This window comes from Alosa pseudoharengus, unplaced genomic scaffold (genome assembly GCF_046254945.1).
Source record: "Alosa pseudoharengus isolate Yale_2024_CS ecotype anadromous, Long Island Sound unplaced genomic scaffold, YU_APseudo_1.1 YU_APseudo_1.1_scf_24, whole genome shotgun sequence".
Classification (NCBI taxonomy): Eukaryota; Metazoa; Chordata; class Actinopteri; order Clupeiformes; family Clupeidae; genus Alosa; species Alosa pseudoharengus.
The window spans coordinates 15,972,206-15,988,737 of NW_027468689.1; the positions used below are offsets into that span (position 1 = coordinate 15,972,206).

The window sequence follows — 16,532 nt, forward strand, 5'->3', positions numbered from 1 at the left end:
AAGGTGTCTCTAATTGCCAGCAAGTGTTGCCCATACAGCAATAAGGCGGCCACGTTTACGTATGCCACCTAATAGAACTCGATGGACAATGGAGTATCTAGCTTTTAGTACCACTGCCCCAAAAAGAAAAGTGCATGATGGGATACCTCAAACTTATCTCCATCCTGGGAGCCTCCTTGTCCCACCAAGAGGGCCGCCCCTGGCTCCACCACCTGGAGTTCGTTGGAGCGGCTGAACGTCACCACCTTGGGCTCGGTGTTGCAGTTGTAGTAGAAGGAGATTTTGTTGGCGCTGACCGAGATGGCGAAACGCGTCCACACGCCTTTGCTGGTGGTCACGGGGAAGGTGGCGACGGGCTTGTACGCGTACTTGCCCTTGCCGTCGCTGTAGTAGACCTCGACCTGTTGTTGGCCACCCTTTTTCCCGCGGGCCAGCTTAACACCCAGTTGGATCCGCATCTGGGACTTGTCGGTGAGGGCGAAGAGCACGCCGCTGTCTCTGGTGGGCATCAGGCGGAAGAGCAGGGCGAAGTTGCGGTGGAAAGTGCTGTCCAAGCGGCCATAAGCTAGCAGTGACACGGTGGACTTCTTGGAGAAGATGAAAGCCGGGTTATCGTCCGGGTCGAGGGCACGCTGGACCGACGACAAGACTGGGTCCCCCACCATCGCCTGCAGTGTCAGGTCTACTGGGTGAAAAACACACAGGAAATAAGGACAATGTTTCATTTTTTTATCATAGCAAAACAATTAAAGATATCAATAAAACATAATGCTATCACTTTTCCCTTATCTATCACATCCATAGTAAACAAAAACACATTGAAGCAACAAGAATGCAGCTCTTCTCTCACAAGAATAGGCAGGGGTGGCACTTATCAGCTAAGCAGCTTATTCTTTTAATTTCCACATTGTTGCCAGTCATATTCAATCTTTGAGCCATGTGTTAAAACTGGTACTTGTGATTGCAGCCTGTGCACAGTTACATCAGCCCTTTATTATTAGTCGTTTCCTTCACACAGCACAGCAAACCCTCCCTGCACAAGCAGAACCTAAAGTTTGGCTTCACACAATGATTTGCCCCAGCTTGCTATCAGTGATTACTGTCCCCCCTACCTGGATTCCTGGCCCGTACAGCCTAGCGACCCACCACTTGCCCTATGTCAACTCCTAATCGCCCTGGACAATTCCATTTCCTATACTGGACTATTCGAACTTTCTGACATTAAATATAGGATTCATGCATTATCATACCGGATATGTAACCATCCCACCTCTTGTAACATACACTTCAGGTGGCTTTAAACACCATGTTCTATTCTCTACATCTGACTAACTTGTGCATTTATCATGTTTACAGACCTTACTGTTCTGTAACTGACCCTAGGGCCTAGACAGATGGGTCAGGCCCTTGAGTCGTGGATCTGCTCGAGGTTTCTTCCTATATGTATCTCCAATTCTAGGGAGTATTTCCTCGCCCCTGTTACCCATGGGCCTTCTTTTCTTTTCTCTGATTGTCTAACACTCTGTAAAGCACCATGAGACATGTGTAATGTTTTGGCGCTGTATAAGCACAATTAAATTGAGTTGTTATACATACATTACACTACATATTGTAGTGCCACCTACTGGTGGTGGAGCATATGCATAAATCTGTGTCTATAAACACAACAGTATCGTAACATTTTTAATTTCAAGGTATCACGATTCCTTTCTATTGTGCAGCACTAGTGCAAACAGCATTTCATTTTAATCAAGTGAAGCACAAAGTGAGCCAGTGACTTGACAGGGGCATAGCGAATCAACAGAGGAAAAGAGGTGATTACTATACATAGAGTATAACTTACAATCATTTCACTCCATCTTTTATATTCATTTTTTCCTAAATGCTAATCAGCTCTAAAAATGTCTTCCTAACGATTACGATCCGGTTCCCATGAAGGTCCCTAAAATAGCAAGAGACTGCGGTTCAAAAAAAGAGACAGTAGTTGAGACCCTCACAGTGACCCACTGTAAAAGGCCCGTCAATGTCGGGGCACAAGGGAATGGCAACAGGAAGTCTAAACACAATGCAGCCGTTGGGATTAGACTATGGCAGCTGAGCTAGGGGCTTACCATCATGCTACCACTAAGAGAGAATAAAAAAGATTTATCGAATAGAAACATAAAATGTCCATGAGGGTTGGAGGTCTGTATTGACTTGCAATATTTTTATGTAGTTGATGAGAGTCTATGTGAAGGAAGTTATGCTCAGAACTAACAGAATGCACCACAATTTGGGGGGGGGGGGGGGGGGGGCGCACAACTGCTATCCATCTTTGTTGTTTAACATTTCCATATTGGAAATCATTATAAAAAAGAATACACATAAATATTTATCAGCTTCAAAATGCTGGGGATGTCAGGCAATCCATTGCAAAAGAGTAGATAGAACATTTTGGAGTTTTAGGTCCAGAACATCTGGTCCTGACTCAGACACACACACACACACGCACAGGCACACACACACACACACACACACACACACACACACACACACACACACACACACACACCACTACCATGACCATCACCATCAACAATACAGCTGTTTCCTAAATCTGAAATATGAGTTGGCCAAAAACCAAGGGGGATTTCGCCAAGATGGGGGAATTTCTGACAAATGCCATTATTCACATTGGTTTCCACAGCTTACAAACATTAGACGTACATGCTGTTGTAAAAAATTCACCCATTTTCTGGAGATAGCTTAGGTGGTGTACAATACTTAGCAATGCTTTGTACTATGTTCACTTTTGCTAACATTATTTACAATTTACAAGAAAAGGCTATAGAATTACCGAACCAAAAGTAATGTTATGAAATTACTTAAAGAATTGTAGTTGATGCTTTACAGCATTTAGTTAATGTTACTTATTTTCTTGTTAAACCCTGATCTAAAGCCCTACCCATGTGGTACACACACGAATGCAGTTGTCCAGTACCCAAGAGAAGTCCCTGATAAATATGATAAGAATATGAAAACACTCAGTCCTGTAAAATCTGACTTGATCTTGCAGAACTGAACAGCTGCTATCCCTTGACATACAATATATAAAGCAAGCAAGCAAACAAGCGAGAAAGCAAGAAGGAAAACATAAAACACCATAGAAACCACTTTGGATATTCCAACAACCACCCACAGGAAATATGCCATAGAGCCTTCAAAACTGCCCTTACAATATAAGACCATTACTTTCCAGAGCCTGGACATTGTCTGCTCAAAGAACTAACTAAAATGTCATAAATGGACAGGCATCAGTGATGTCTGGAAGTGAAACTAACATGCTTCTGGAAGTTTCCCAGCAGCCCCGCAGCTGCATTTGGAAAGGACCACTGCAAACTGATCCCCAGGTGGAGGTGGAATATTAAGCCAAAACAGAGTAATGAGCGTATGAGAGAGTGTGGGAATGGGACAACCATTTTCAAGACTTGTGTTTCCACGGCAACGATTGGCTAATTGACAGCTTACCCCCCCCCCCAACCCTCGTCCTTGCCACCACCCCAATTTGCCACGGAAGTGTCCGGTATCCGCCAACATTCAGAGCATGCCTAGGCCCTGTGGTCATGCCCAGGTCTACGCACTCCTGCCTGGGGGATTTAAGGGCGGGTTGTCTGCTATGTGCTCCAGATGTGTGTCTCCTCAGGGACCAAGCACGCAACAACTGAACCCCCCCTCCCTCACCCCCCAACACACACACACACACACACACACACACACACACACACATCAGCAGCGGAATGGCCTGACACCTGTAACAGCACAATACTGCCCCGCCACTGTTCCTTGGGGACGGCTGTCTCTCCTCCGTTAAGACTGAGCTTTCACGGGTCATGCTCACAATTAGCTGCCATGCCCAGATTTATGTGCATGTGCACATACCTTGCGAGGTACCGTGTGTAAGCTAAGCAATGTATCACTTAAGTAAGACACATGACGATGTAGCCCAACATACTCTGTTACCACCAGAGAATCATTAATCAGGCTTGTATAGGATTTAAAGAGGATCAGGGCTGGGTGTCTACAAAGCCTCTTTACAAATAAGTCATAAAGGGGATTAATTTATGAATGAGATTTTTATCAGTCATTTTCTTCAAAAGTTACTTGGCACTAAGTATTTTTTATTAATATTACCACCTTTTGCAAAATCTCTTTAATCTCATAAGGGAAAGAAGCTGTAAATGAAGTAAGGATATGCAGCTTCCCACAGAGAGCTCACTGAGCTCAGAGATTGAAGGTCAATTACCAATAGTATCAGATTTTACCAATAGTATAGTATAGTAATAGACTTGTGTACTGGTATCTCAAAGCAAAACACTATGCACCATATTTGTCATCCAACCTAACCTGTCTGAAACCTAAACCAGATGTTACCAGGTTGACAACAACATGCTGAAAACTCTGGTTGAATGTCTGAAGGTCAAACTGAATGTAAAGGGACTGAGGCAGCTCAGTAGAACATCTGTAGTACATTTAGCAGATGTTTATCCATGTCTTGGTATCAACAACAAGCAAATAACATACTAGCCAGAAGCTGAAATATCTGGACAGAGGTACATAAAGTGATCAAATAATATATAAATACTGTAATATGATCATCAGGCATTTTAGATGTTTTGAATGAAACATTTATCCCATAAAAGGCAGTTGCATAATCTCTCTCTTTCCTCCACTTTCCTTCCAGAGCAATTAATGCCTTATTTGGTATTCCGAATCCAACCATAATCCATGTGTAAGATCTCTGGAAAATCAGCCAAGTATTACATGCCCTCACGAGACTCATTGTCACCATTAAGCAAATACATCCACAGGCTATGCGTGCTTCATACTGTATGTGTGCAGTAAGTGACTTATGTGAAAAAAGTCAAAACTGCTTTTTTTTTTTGTGTGTGTGTGTGTGTGTGTAGGTGTGTGTGTCTGAGAGACAGAGCGAGAGAGAGAGAGAGAGAGAGAGAGAGAGAGAGAAAGAGTGTGTGTGTTAGTGTGTATCTCAGTGCATGCATGGGTGTGTGTTGCTTATGCTTGTGAGAAAGAGAGGGAGAAATAGAGTGAGAGAGGGATGGAGTGAGAGGGAGAGGAGAGAGGGAGTGAGAAAAAATGCAATAAAGCACGAGAAAGTCACAGACGGCGGCAGACGCATGTAAAACAACACCCTCTCAACTCAACACCCAGCAGAGACCAGCGGACAGACCCATTACACCACCCAGGGCAGGAGGCTTCCTTTCCCAAGGGTGGGGGTCAGTTTAAAAATGGTGATGGAGGGGGGGGGGTAATCCAAGTGGTCCGAGAGACATAAAGGCGTTCAGACACAGGCCTTAGGCAGCTGGGACAGCTGGGCATCCTCAGTGTATGGCCCGTTGACAGGGTCAGTCCAAACAAACAAAACGGCATGGTAGCTCTCTCTCTCTCTCTCACTCTCTCTCTCTCTTACTCTCTCTCTCTGCCCCCACTTCACTTAAAGAGCTTCATAATGCACCAGGGATGTGAGAGGGCATGTCTATGGAAAATGTAGCAAAGGGCAATGTAAAGCTTTGTAAACAGCACATAGGAAGGGTGGCTGAGTTTATTAGTTTAACACAGCCCAGGGGGGCCTTGGATGTTCCTGGCAGCACAGCCATATTATTAAATATTTTTATGACATATCAGTAACTACATTGCCTACATATATATATATTCCTATAGCTCACCATTTATCTGGGGTATACCCAGAGAGACAAGACATTAATAAGAACATTAATGAAGGGGCTAGCTGAGGAGTGCTGGCATCCCACGTATCACAAAGAGCCTAAACGCTAACTAAAATAACTACTGTACACTGTTAATGATAAAACAATCTGCCTAAAGTCAACATGTATCAACAGTGAATACCCAGACACAATGCCACTGGGTGGATATGGATTCCAATTAGCCAGGGAGCAGCAGTGGACCAACAGCAGGCCAACTGTGTGTTTCAACCTCGCTGTATGTCAAGTGTGTGTCAAGTGTGTATGTGTGTGTGTGTGTGTGTGTGTGTGTGTGTGTGTGTGTGTGTGTGTGTGTGTGTGTGTGTATGTGCGCGTGCGTGCCCTTGGCCCCTATCCAGGCCCAGTGTGTGTGCTTGTGTGCATTTCCCAGGCCATATCACATCATTGGTCATGGCAAACAGATGCTAGATACTAGATACTTTTTTTTTTTTTTTACAGCGATTTCTGGCTATCTGACCCTCTGTAGAATAAAGTAGCCTATACAGTGAAGTGCGAGTGAAGTGCAATGCAAGAGTACTGCTGCTGTTCCGCTGTTTGGTGATTCACATACAAGGACTCACACACAAACAAGCGACAGATAGGAGAGCCACCCACCATGAGAGAGATCTTTCCAAGCATTCCCGGTGACTTAATCAGAGTGAATCCTATTACCCCTACCCCCTCACACACACACACACACACACACGCACACACTCTCTCTCTCCCTGTCTCTTGGGACTAACACCAGCAGTGTTCCCACACAGAGCCTCTCTGTCAGTCTCTCTTGATGTGAACATCCAAAATGGCTATATTTCTGCTTGTGTGAGAAAAGAAAGACAACAGACAAGAAAATCCCCTCTTTCTGTTAAAGTCACGGCCAGCTCAGTTGGGCGCCTTCTGCAGACCCTGAGTGCCCCCTCGTCTGGGGATGCTCACAGGAGATCCCTTGTTTTGCCAGGAATGCCACCAAGGCCCTTCTCACCACACACACACACACACACACACACACAGATATACACACACAAAGTCCCTCTTGCCCTTCATCATATCAGGGCACACAATCGCCACAATCTATGATTCATTGCCAACCCACACGCGAATGCACATGCAAACACACACTGATACACACGACTGGCACGTACACAAACACACACACACACACACTCAGCCCCAACACATGCATTCACCCATTTGTGCAGCTGAGCGAGAGCGGCCTCCTGCGCCTCACACACGTGGGAGAGTTCTGGCCTGAGAATACGGTGGGATGGGACAGGATAGGAAAGTATACTGGTGTGTGTGTGTGTGTATGTGTGAGAGAGAGAGAGAGAGAGAGATAGAGGTAGAGAGAGAGAGATGAGTTGTGTGTGTGTGTGTGTGTGTGTACGCGTGTGCGCGCACACATGTGTGTGTGTGCACGCATATATGTGTGTGCAGAGGAGGTCAAGCAATAGAGATAGGCGAAGACAGATTCCAACACCCAAGACACACAAGATGGATGGACGCAGCATAGCCGTGCACTGCGGTGCCTTGCGATGAGACGACGGGTTAAATCGATTCACACCACGCCCATTATCCACCCCACATTCCATAGCATACTGTAAGTGGACAGGGCAGAAGCCTGTCTGTGACAGGCTGAACAAGGAGGCAGGAGGAAGAGGAAGATGAGGAGGAGAAGGATGAAGATACTGGGTCAGGCAGAGCAACTGGGAAGTTTTCAAGCCCTTTAACTATCAGTGTCAGATACGACCAAGAGCAGAGATGAATCGCTCAGGGTTTTTTTCTTTAAATGAGCGAGTCATGGTGTGAGATTCTCCCACAGACCAGCCTGGGATGGCTTCATTCACGCAGCTTACATAAGAATTACATAACAAACAGCCTCATTAGCCCTGAGAAGCACCAACATGAGAAGAGTAGGAGCTTAGCACGAGCACAAATGCTGATGAATGCAAGGGCAGGAGGTTATGTACATCTTTGTCTGAATCACCCTTCTGCTAAGGATATTGCGCAAATGCACATCGCTATGTGTGTTTGTGTATGCTCATGTGTATTGTATGCATATCTATGAGTGTGTGTGTGTGTGTGTTTGAGTGAGTTTGTTTATACTGTATGTCTGTGTGTGTGTGTGTGTGTGTGTGTGTGTGTGTGTGTGTTTGCATGTGTGTGTGTGTGTGCGCATGTGTGTGTGTGTGTGTGTGTGCGCATGTGTGTGTTGTGTGCGTCTGGAGTCCGGGGGGTTGGGTTGTCTCTCTCTCTCTCCCCCTCTACATGTGTATGTACATTGCTGTGCATTTGTGTGCATATCTGTGGGACTGCAGACAGTGACCAGACTGAGCTATTTTTTAATATTCCCTCCAGTGGGCCGAGACCTGCCTTTGGCAGCAACATGAGTTTATAAATCACAGACAGCGTGTGGTTTAAGGCTTTTTCCAGGGCTCCTTGTACACACACACACACACAAAGGCCATTCTGTAGGTCAAATCCCTCTTGAACATCACCGCAGAAAGACCAAGGCCAAGCCCCCTGAAACTCAAGAACAACTGTCATGCCATTAAGCCAGTACTACTTCTATGCAGAGCTAACTTCCTCAATGACAATACGGATCCTCAGTAGCAATGCCAAGAGTCAAGAGGCACTTTAAAAGCATGCAATGTTCGCTTCTTTTCATGTCTTTGAATCGGAACATGCTCTGCCGACAAAGTCCATCCCCTAAGGTCTCGTATGAGCCGTAGGTAAAGCAGACCTAAGCTGCATACACAGCACTTTTGTCTCGTTACTGAACGCATGCCTAGAGAATACACGCAAACCTCCACAGTTTTCCAGATGCTTCCACTCTGATTGCTCTCTCTCTTCTTCTCTCTCTCTTTCTCCCTTTCACTCATTCACATTGTAGACAATGGGTCTGGTTTCCTACTTGTAATGACTAATCTAATTTCCACTGATTCATCTTTTTTGTATCCAACAAATCATTCTGGCAATCATCACTCAATGGGAAACTGATATTTATACAAAAAAAGTAAAAAATGCTCTGCCAATTTTCAGTGGGCTTAATGTCTTGTTTAAATGAGAGATCACATCCCACATAAATGATAAATCAGGTCTAAACCTCTATTTTTTTCTGCTCTTTTTTCTTCATTAGAGGGACGCAAAATGAAAAAGTGTGCTCCAATGCCATCTCATGCATAAGATCAGAAGCCATGCATGCAACAAGCGTGATGCAGCTCCATTCATTTCAGTGCTGTACAGTACATACATGCAGCCTAAGCTGTCTGTCTCTGTTTAGTGCATACAAAGGACTACCTTTGCCAAGCCAACCAGCTATCAAGCCCTGCACAAGCAAGCAGTAATGATGTTGATGAACCCTCACAAAGCACAAAAGACAAAGCTCACATGCCAACCGCAGTCAACAAGGCAAATGCCAGTGGACACACCTAAACACACACACACACACACACAACACTAACAAGCCACAGACGTGCTGGTTCAAAATGCATCTTCTCTTTGAGGGCCTTGTTGGGAGATGCATTTTAACCAGTCGCGTTACCTGCACATCTACAACTGGACACGGGCTGGCAGGGGTGCTGATGGGGCAGGCCCTCGGGCAGGGAGTGGCACGTGACGGGCAGCTCACGCCCACCCAGGGCCACCCAGCACGCGTCCGTCAGGATCTCGCACAGGCTGTGACAGGGCAGGAGAGGAGGGGGTGAGGGCGGCAGCGGAGCGCCTGACCCCGGGCACTCTGGCGCCAGGAGCAGGCAGAAAAACCTCTCCACATCCCGGTGGCACCGCGAGCTCAGAAACACTGCCCAGTCGGCCAGGGTGGCGCCCACCTCCTCCGCCGTGGTGTGGTTCAGGAAGTTGGGCACGGCGAAGGTGCTAGACCCGCCGCTGCCGGACGAGCAAAAGCCCCAGTCGGAGCTCCGCGGCAAGCAGACGGGAGTTATGTCACCGGCAGTCATCCAGGCCGGCACACTGACATCACGTGGCCCTGAGAGCACACCTATACCGGAAGGATTAGTGAACCCTGAATCCAACTCTGCCAAAGCCCTAACACTGACCTCAGGACTCCGAGACCCCTCCACTCCCTTAGATGAACCTCCGTGACCTGTCTCAGCCCCAACCACCAACTGCTCCTCCATCTGTGACTGGTCATTACCCGTCGCCTGCGTGCCCGTCGTCCCCGCTGCGCCGGGCGAAGGCTGCTGATCCCAGCTCTGCATCATCTGCTTGATCCCGCTGGCCACGTCCAGGATCTCCGAGCCCACCTCCGTGATCTTGCCGTCCTTTGTCTCCGCTCTTACCTTCATCCCCGAAGCCTTGGGGCCCGGAGACGTGGTCGTGGCCACGTTCCAAAACCAGGCGTGCAGGGGGCCCATGTGAAGGGCCAGCACTAGACAGAGGCCTAGCCAGAGATGAGAGTCTGCCATTGTGTTGAGCTAACAGTTCTAACAGAGTGTCATGAAGCACCACGACCAGCAGTAGCAGCAGCAGCAGCTAGCTCTGTGGAAGCTCTCTGGACTACTACTAGTGCAAACACGCGGCACACTGGCCACCGCACAGTCCAGATGCCTCGCAGTCCGAAACTCCCCGCGCACTCCTTCCACGCAGACTCGGGGAGGGAGGAGAGAAAGAGAGAGAGGTAGGACGCAAGGGAGAGAGAGAGAGAGACATGGGGAGAAAGGGAAAAAGTGGGAGGGAAAAAGAGAGGAGGTAAAAAAAAGGAGGGTGAGAGAAGACAGTGGAGAGAGAGAGAAATAGAGAAAGGGAGGAGAGAAACAGAGAGAAAGAGAATGCTCCTCATTGGTTAATGCCTCTCAGCTCATATAGCCCCTCCTTGCCCTGAATGAGTGATGAATGTATACATCCCAATAGAGCCATAGCCCACTATCGTACAGAACTTTGTGTACAACACCAACTCGGGAAAAGGATCAGCTATGCAGACACCAGCTATGCAAAGTTTTTTTTTTATTGTTGCCCACAAGTACAAACCCTGCAAAAGTCAGGTTGTTTTGTTGCTGAAGAGTCTGCCAAAGGTTTTGCTTGTCTCCCACTATATGTATATTGGTAAATCAAAATCAAACATGGGATTCATATCTTCCAAGTTGTGTTTTTGCAGTTGTCTAGGGATGGTGGCTGGTAGGAAGAGCCCAAAACTTGCTGATCGACTTTGACCTGGAGGAGGAAACACACACTGCTGCATGCCCAGTCCTTGTGTGTGAAGAATGCCGATTAATGTGGAAAGTTCCCCCTAAAGGTCTTGACCTTGCATCCCCTCCAATTAAAATGGTGGAAGAATGTGAATGATTGGTGGAGCTCTTCTGCAGCTGTTGCTAGGCACCACTGGTCCATGTCACTATTACGCATGCACGTGTTTGGTCATGACACATCTTGTGAACACCGGTCTAACTGAATAACGGGAAATGGGCAAGTTCAAAAACTACCCTGACAATTTAATGACTTTTCATTACAACATGTCCTAGTAAAGGGTCATTTCCATGTTGTAACACTAGCCATGTGCACTTGACACCTCTGATATTGATTGGTGAAACGAAAACAGGAAATCCTCCCTGATAACGTTGCTGTCACTTACAAAAGCTTTGATCAGACCAAAACAGCTTGCCTTCTTCTCCCCACTGTTTTTCTCCCCTCTAGAGAGAATTCTTCTTCTTCTTCTTCTTCTTCTTCTTCTCCACAATGCGTCTATTCATGTAGGACTGTGCATTATCATGAGTTGAAGATGAGGAGAAACAGCTGAGAGCGTGTCTGATTAGGCCAATGTTTCTCCCAACATCTCCAAGGAGATGGATGACATCATCAGAGTATAGCCGACTAATTAGCTAGAGCTGAGTTCCCACACACTTAAGTCCACAGTGCCCAACTGGTCACTTCATAGAATCACCCTGTCTAAATTCCTCTAACACCCCCCCCCCCCCAAAACTCCCTGACCTCCCACCTCCAGCTGCCCCCTCCCCAACCAAAACTCCCCCATCCAGCTGTTCGCCCCAAGACTTCCCACAAGTCACTGGTGAAGGCCAGCTTAGCAGCCACACAAGTAGCCTCTCTTGTCTCTTTCTCTGTCTGTGTTTATCTCTATCTTCTTATCTCCTCTCTTTCATCTGTCTTTCTTTCTTTCACACACACACACACACACACACACACACACATCATATACACAGACATTCATGTGCATTTCCACCCATACAGAGAGAAAGACAGAGAGAGGGAGACATACAGTATCTATTCACAGTCATATATTATGCATTATGAACACACTCTCTTTCTGTCACATGCACACACACACACGCACACACACGCATACACACACACACACAGACACACACACACATACGCACGCACACACACGCATACACACGCATACACGCGCACACACAGACACAGACACACACACACACACCTCTCTATCACCAAGCCTGGTGAACCAGCACTGGGCCAACTCCAGGGCATGCAAACACAACGCAGGAGAATAGCGTCGGAGGAAGCGAAGTAATGCGTTTAATGTGACTCTGTGTGTTTGTAGAGCGAACACGGGTCACTAACCTCTGCTCTCGCTGGATATAAAACAAGCCACAGGCATGCAAACATGTGTGAGGCAGGACGGCACGCTGGCAACCCACACACGTGTGTCCTCACCACAAACACACACATCGCTGAACCACAGGACAGGCCACTAGGGATCCTACGTCCACACAGAGTTCTCTCACTCTGTGGAGAGACAAGCTGCACAATGTGCAGCAGGGATGTAGACATGATTTGATGACTGGTGGCAGATTGGACGCTAGTCAGGATATCCTGTCCAGTACTTAGAAATGACAACCAGAAAGGATTTATTTATTTTTTGTCGCCTTGTGATAATTGCCAAGGCAATATGAACAGGATCACTGATAACAATATGTAACATGATTCTGCTTTCATTTTTTCTGTACACGGAACTGAATTTAATCAGCATACTGTACTAGTGCAAATAGGCTGAAACATGGTTTCTTAAACAGGATAGATTTGAATGATGAAACATTTTGATTAAAATTTTATAAGAACCTTACTGCCATTGGTTCTAACTGCTTAATTCTTAATTCTGTCTGAGATTGTGTGTATTGTATAGTAATTTCTACTAATGCATGCATATTACATTCTAAAATTTCCCATCCATAATAAACCCCTGGTTATAGTAAACATGCCATACAGGAAAGACACATCCTTGGCCCTATCCTTTTCAATGTTATTCTTAAAGTGTTTTTCAGGAAACACAATGTATAGCTTTCCATATTTAAACTTCTTTTTCATGACGCACCATGTATCCTAAGGAAGTAGGAACCATTTGCTACTGATCTCCTGTTTCCTTTCTTGTTTGCACCAGCAGATGGTAAGATCTGTGCTATTGTGTGCATGCCCACTCTATACAGTGGCCTTCCACACGTCCACCAGCAGTTCATTGTTGCAGCATTACATCAGTGTTGTATCCACTTGCATTGCACTTGGTTTGGCTTTGCTTGGCTATCATTTCGCCAGTTTGCTTTGTTCTGGTTGTTTTTCTCTTTTTTGTTTTCAGACATTCCTTTTTTTACAGGGGTGACCAGGTCCATGGGCTGACCTCCCACGCTAAAAAACAAAAGGCCAGCGCTGGCTACGGGATGAGTACGAGGCGAGAGAGTACGGATATCTCTTCCTGTGGTGTGTGCTTTCTTTCCCTGGCTTTCCTGCGCCTCACAATGATGATGAGTAAAATCTGTGGTGCCACAGGGAAATGGCTGGAAGGGGGAAGTGGAGGATGCAATCCCCACACCAACACCCCCACACTCCCCTCTCTCTCTCTCTCTCTCCCTGTTGTGTCTTAGTTTCTCTACTGCTTGTGTTTGACTATGCTATGTGAGTGTGAATGTGTGTAATAGTTTGTATGTGTCAGAGTGTGAGAGAGTATGTGCTTATGTGTCTGTGTGAGTATTTGAACGAGAGAGAGAGAGAGAGAGAGAGAGAGAGAGAGAGGGAGTGTGTAAGTGATTGCCATGTGTGTGTTTGATGCTGTGCATGTGTGTGTTTCCCATTATAAACATCAATCTCCATTAACTCCAATCTTTGTGTGTGTTGTTTGTTTGTTTGTATGTGTGTGTGTGTGTGTATGTGTGTGTTTGAAATCAAAAGAGAAAAGTCGTAACTTTTATGAGTATTAAGAGTCTATCCTCTTTGTGTACATGTAAATACTTTGTTTGATAATTCAGCTATTTAAATTAAATTGATTTATGTAGCTGTATCTGTAAGTGTAGGCATGTAATATGAGTTTAAGTATTTTTTTCTTCTTTTCTTAATACAGTACAGCACTAATGCTGAAGCTATTACCGTCCTCTTAGTAGCATTACCATATATCCTTTTATTTGATTTTCCGTTCTTTAATTAATTTGATCTTTATACCAATATTAATGTAAAGTTGATTATTAACATGTTATACCTGTTGCTTTGGCAACAATGACTTCCTTCATTCATGACAATAAAGCCCTATTTGATTTGACTTGATTTGAGAGAGAGAGAGAGAGAGAGAGAGAGAGCGAGCATGTGTGTATTTTCCCAATCTCCATTAACCCTGATCTTTGTGTGGTGTGTGAGTGAGTGTGAGTGTGTGTGAGAAAGAAATAGAGAGAGGACACACACACAGACACACACAGACACACACATACCATTGCCATTTGTGCTGTGTGTGTGGGGCATATTATGTGTGTGTATGCTTGTGTTTGTGTGCATGTGTTTCCCAGTGTCTCCACTGCCCCCCTCCTCTCTCTCTGTGTGTGGTGTGTGTGTGAGGTGTTCTGTTTCGAACGGGTGGTCTGACTCATTCAGGCAAGCAGATCTGAAGCTCATAACGAGTCCCAATCTGTTTAACTGTGTGTGTACTCTCACACAAGCACTCTGTCCAGTCTCAAACTACCAACCCCTCGGGGTCTCCTCAACACATGATCTCTAAATACTAGGGCTGTCAAAATAACTGATTAATTTCGATTAATTATTTTGAGAAAAAATAACTGATTAAAAAAAATAGTGCAGATTAATCGATTCTGTATGACCTTCTAGTTAGTAACCATTAGCCTGTAAAATGAAGGAAAATGTGCTGCCTAGATCATTGATTGGAACATTTACTTTTAAAAAACGGCCCGATGGTGTTGATGAAAATAAAGTAAAATAAAGTCCTCTGCAATGTCTGCAGCAAGGAATATGCATACTACCGGAGTTCGTCAACTCTAAAGTCACACATCAATGCAAAGAAATAGTGTTGACATTGAGGGGAGTGTTAATTTATTAGGGCCCGAGCACCGAAGGGCGCAAGGCCCTATTGTTTTTGTAAGGATTATAATTATTATTATTTTTCACTATTATTATTGTTATTCCACTTTTTTGCTTTCCTGTTTTTGAGGTGGTTAACATGGTCGAAAACTCTTGAAATTTGGCACACACGTCAGGTGTCACGAATCACAGTTAGGTACAAGAGCTTGGCCCCGGGTATGGCCCAGAGACTCGCTAGCGCCCCCTTACGCCCCCTTAGATGACTGATCCCGTGGTGGGCATATACTTTCAGCAACACACAACAAATTTGGTAGGTGTCTGTATCTCCCCAAGATGAACAACTTTCGTATGTACAATGCATTAGCCACGCCCAACAGGAAGTGAGGTATTTGGGATTTTGTGCAGACTAATATGTGATGAAATATGTGATGAATCATGATGCCAAAAGAGGTGCTTCCCATGGGTGAAAACGCATGAAATTAGGCACACACATCAAGTGATACAGTGAATAGACAGGGATAAAAGCTTGGCACCGGGCGTTGCCCAGGAACTCCATAGCGCCCCCTTATGTCACTTGGATTTGTGGTTGGCATATAGTTTTAGATACACACACCAAATTTGGTGGGTGTATGTAACTCCCAAAAACAAACAACTTTTGTATTAACATGCCATTAGCCACCAGGGCTTTGAACCGATTTTTTTTTCCAATCGGTTCGTTCCGAACAGAAATGGAATTATAACGTTTCCGGTTATGAGTTCCACCAATAAATTGACGTTCCCGAACCGGTTAGAACAAAAAAATACTGTTCCCGGAACGGTTAATTTCGTTCCTGTCAGCTGTTTAATGCTATAGAATTATGTCACATCTTTCTCATCCAGCTTAAACCAAATGTAATAATATTACAACCATTATTAAATAATAATAATTATATAATTAATAATAATAATAATTAAATAGGCCTACAATTATTTCAAATGTGTAGTTTATTGTTAAAAGAGAAAATTTCCACACAAACGTAACGACATTATTAAGACACGTGGTTATGCCACTCGGGCAACAACAAATTCCAACTATCTGGGGGGAAAGGCCATCCAGTAGGCCTACTCATACCGTAACAAGCCATCTTTGCATTAGGCCAGGGATTCCCAAACTGTGGTACGCATACCCCCGGTGGTACGCGAGCTGCCACTAGGGGGTACGCGAGATGAAAAGGGCAATGGTGGAAAGGAGTTAAAAATGATTAATGAATTAATAATCTAATTAATTCATAAATAATACATACTTTTGAATCGGGTTATAATAATACGGAAATGTGAAATTAAAGGAAATCATTTGTAAACTCTATAATAGGCTATGTCTTCATTAAAAAAATAAGCTACACACAATACACATGATTTCCTGCGGGCAGCCAGAATATCTGGCGCGTTAGTTTTGTTGAAGTATAAGCTAGGTAGCTAAAACTGGCTAAAAACAGGGACACTGTCCAA

General features: G+C 45.1%; 1 protein-coding gene across 1 annotated transcript in view; it reads right to left on the reverse strand.

Annotated features, from left to right (window-relative positions):
* The window catches only part of col18a1b (collagen type XVIII alpha 1 chain b), a 37,786-nt gene extending 27,900 nt beyond the window's left edge, over window positions 1-9,886 (reverse strand). The window contains exons 1-2 of the mRNA XM_076303261.1: window positions 9,301-9,886; window positions 147-682 (exon numbers count right to left, since the gene is read on the reverse strand). Coding sequence (XP_076159376.1) covers window positions 147-682; window positions 9,301-9,715 — 951 coding nt within the window. The 5' untranslated portion in view covers window positions 9,716-9,886. The remainder of the gene's footprint in view (window positions 1-146; window positions 683-9,300) is intronic.
* Window positions 9,887-16,532: the final 6,646 nt, after the last annotated feature.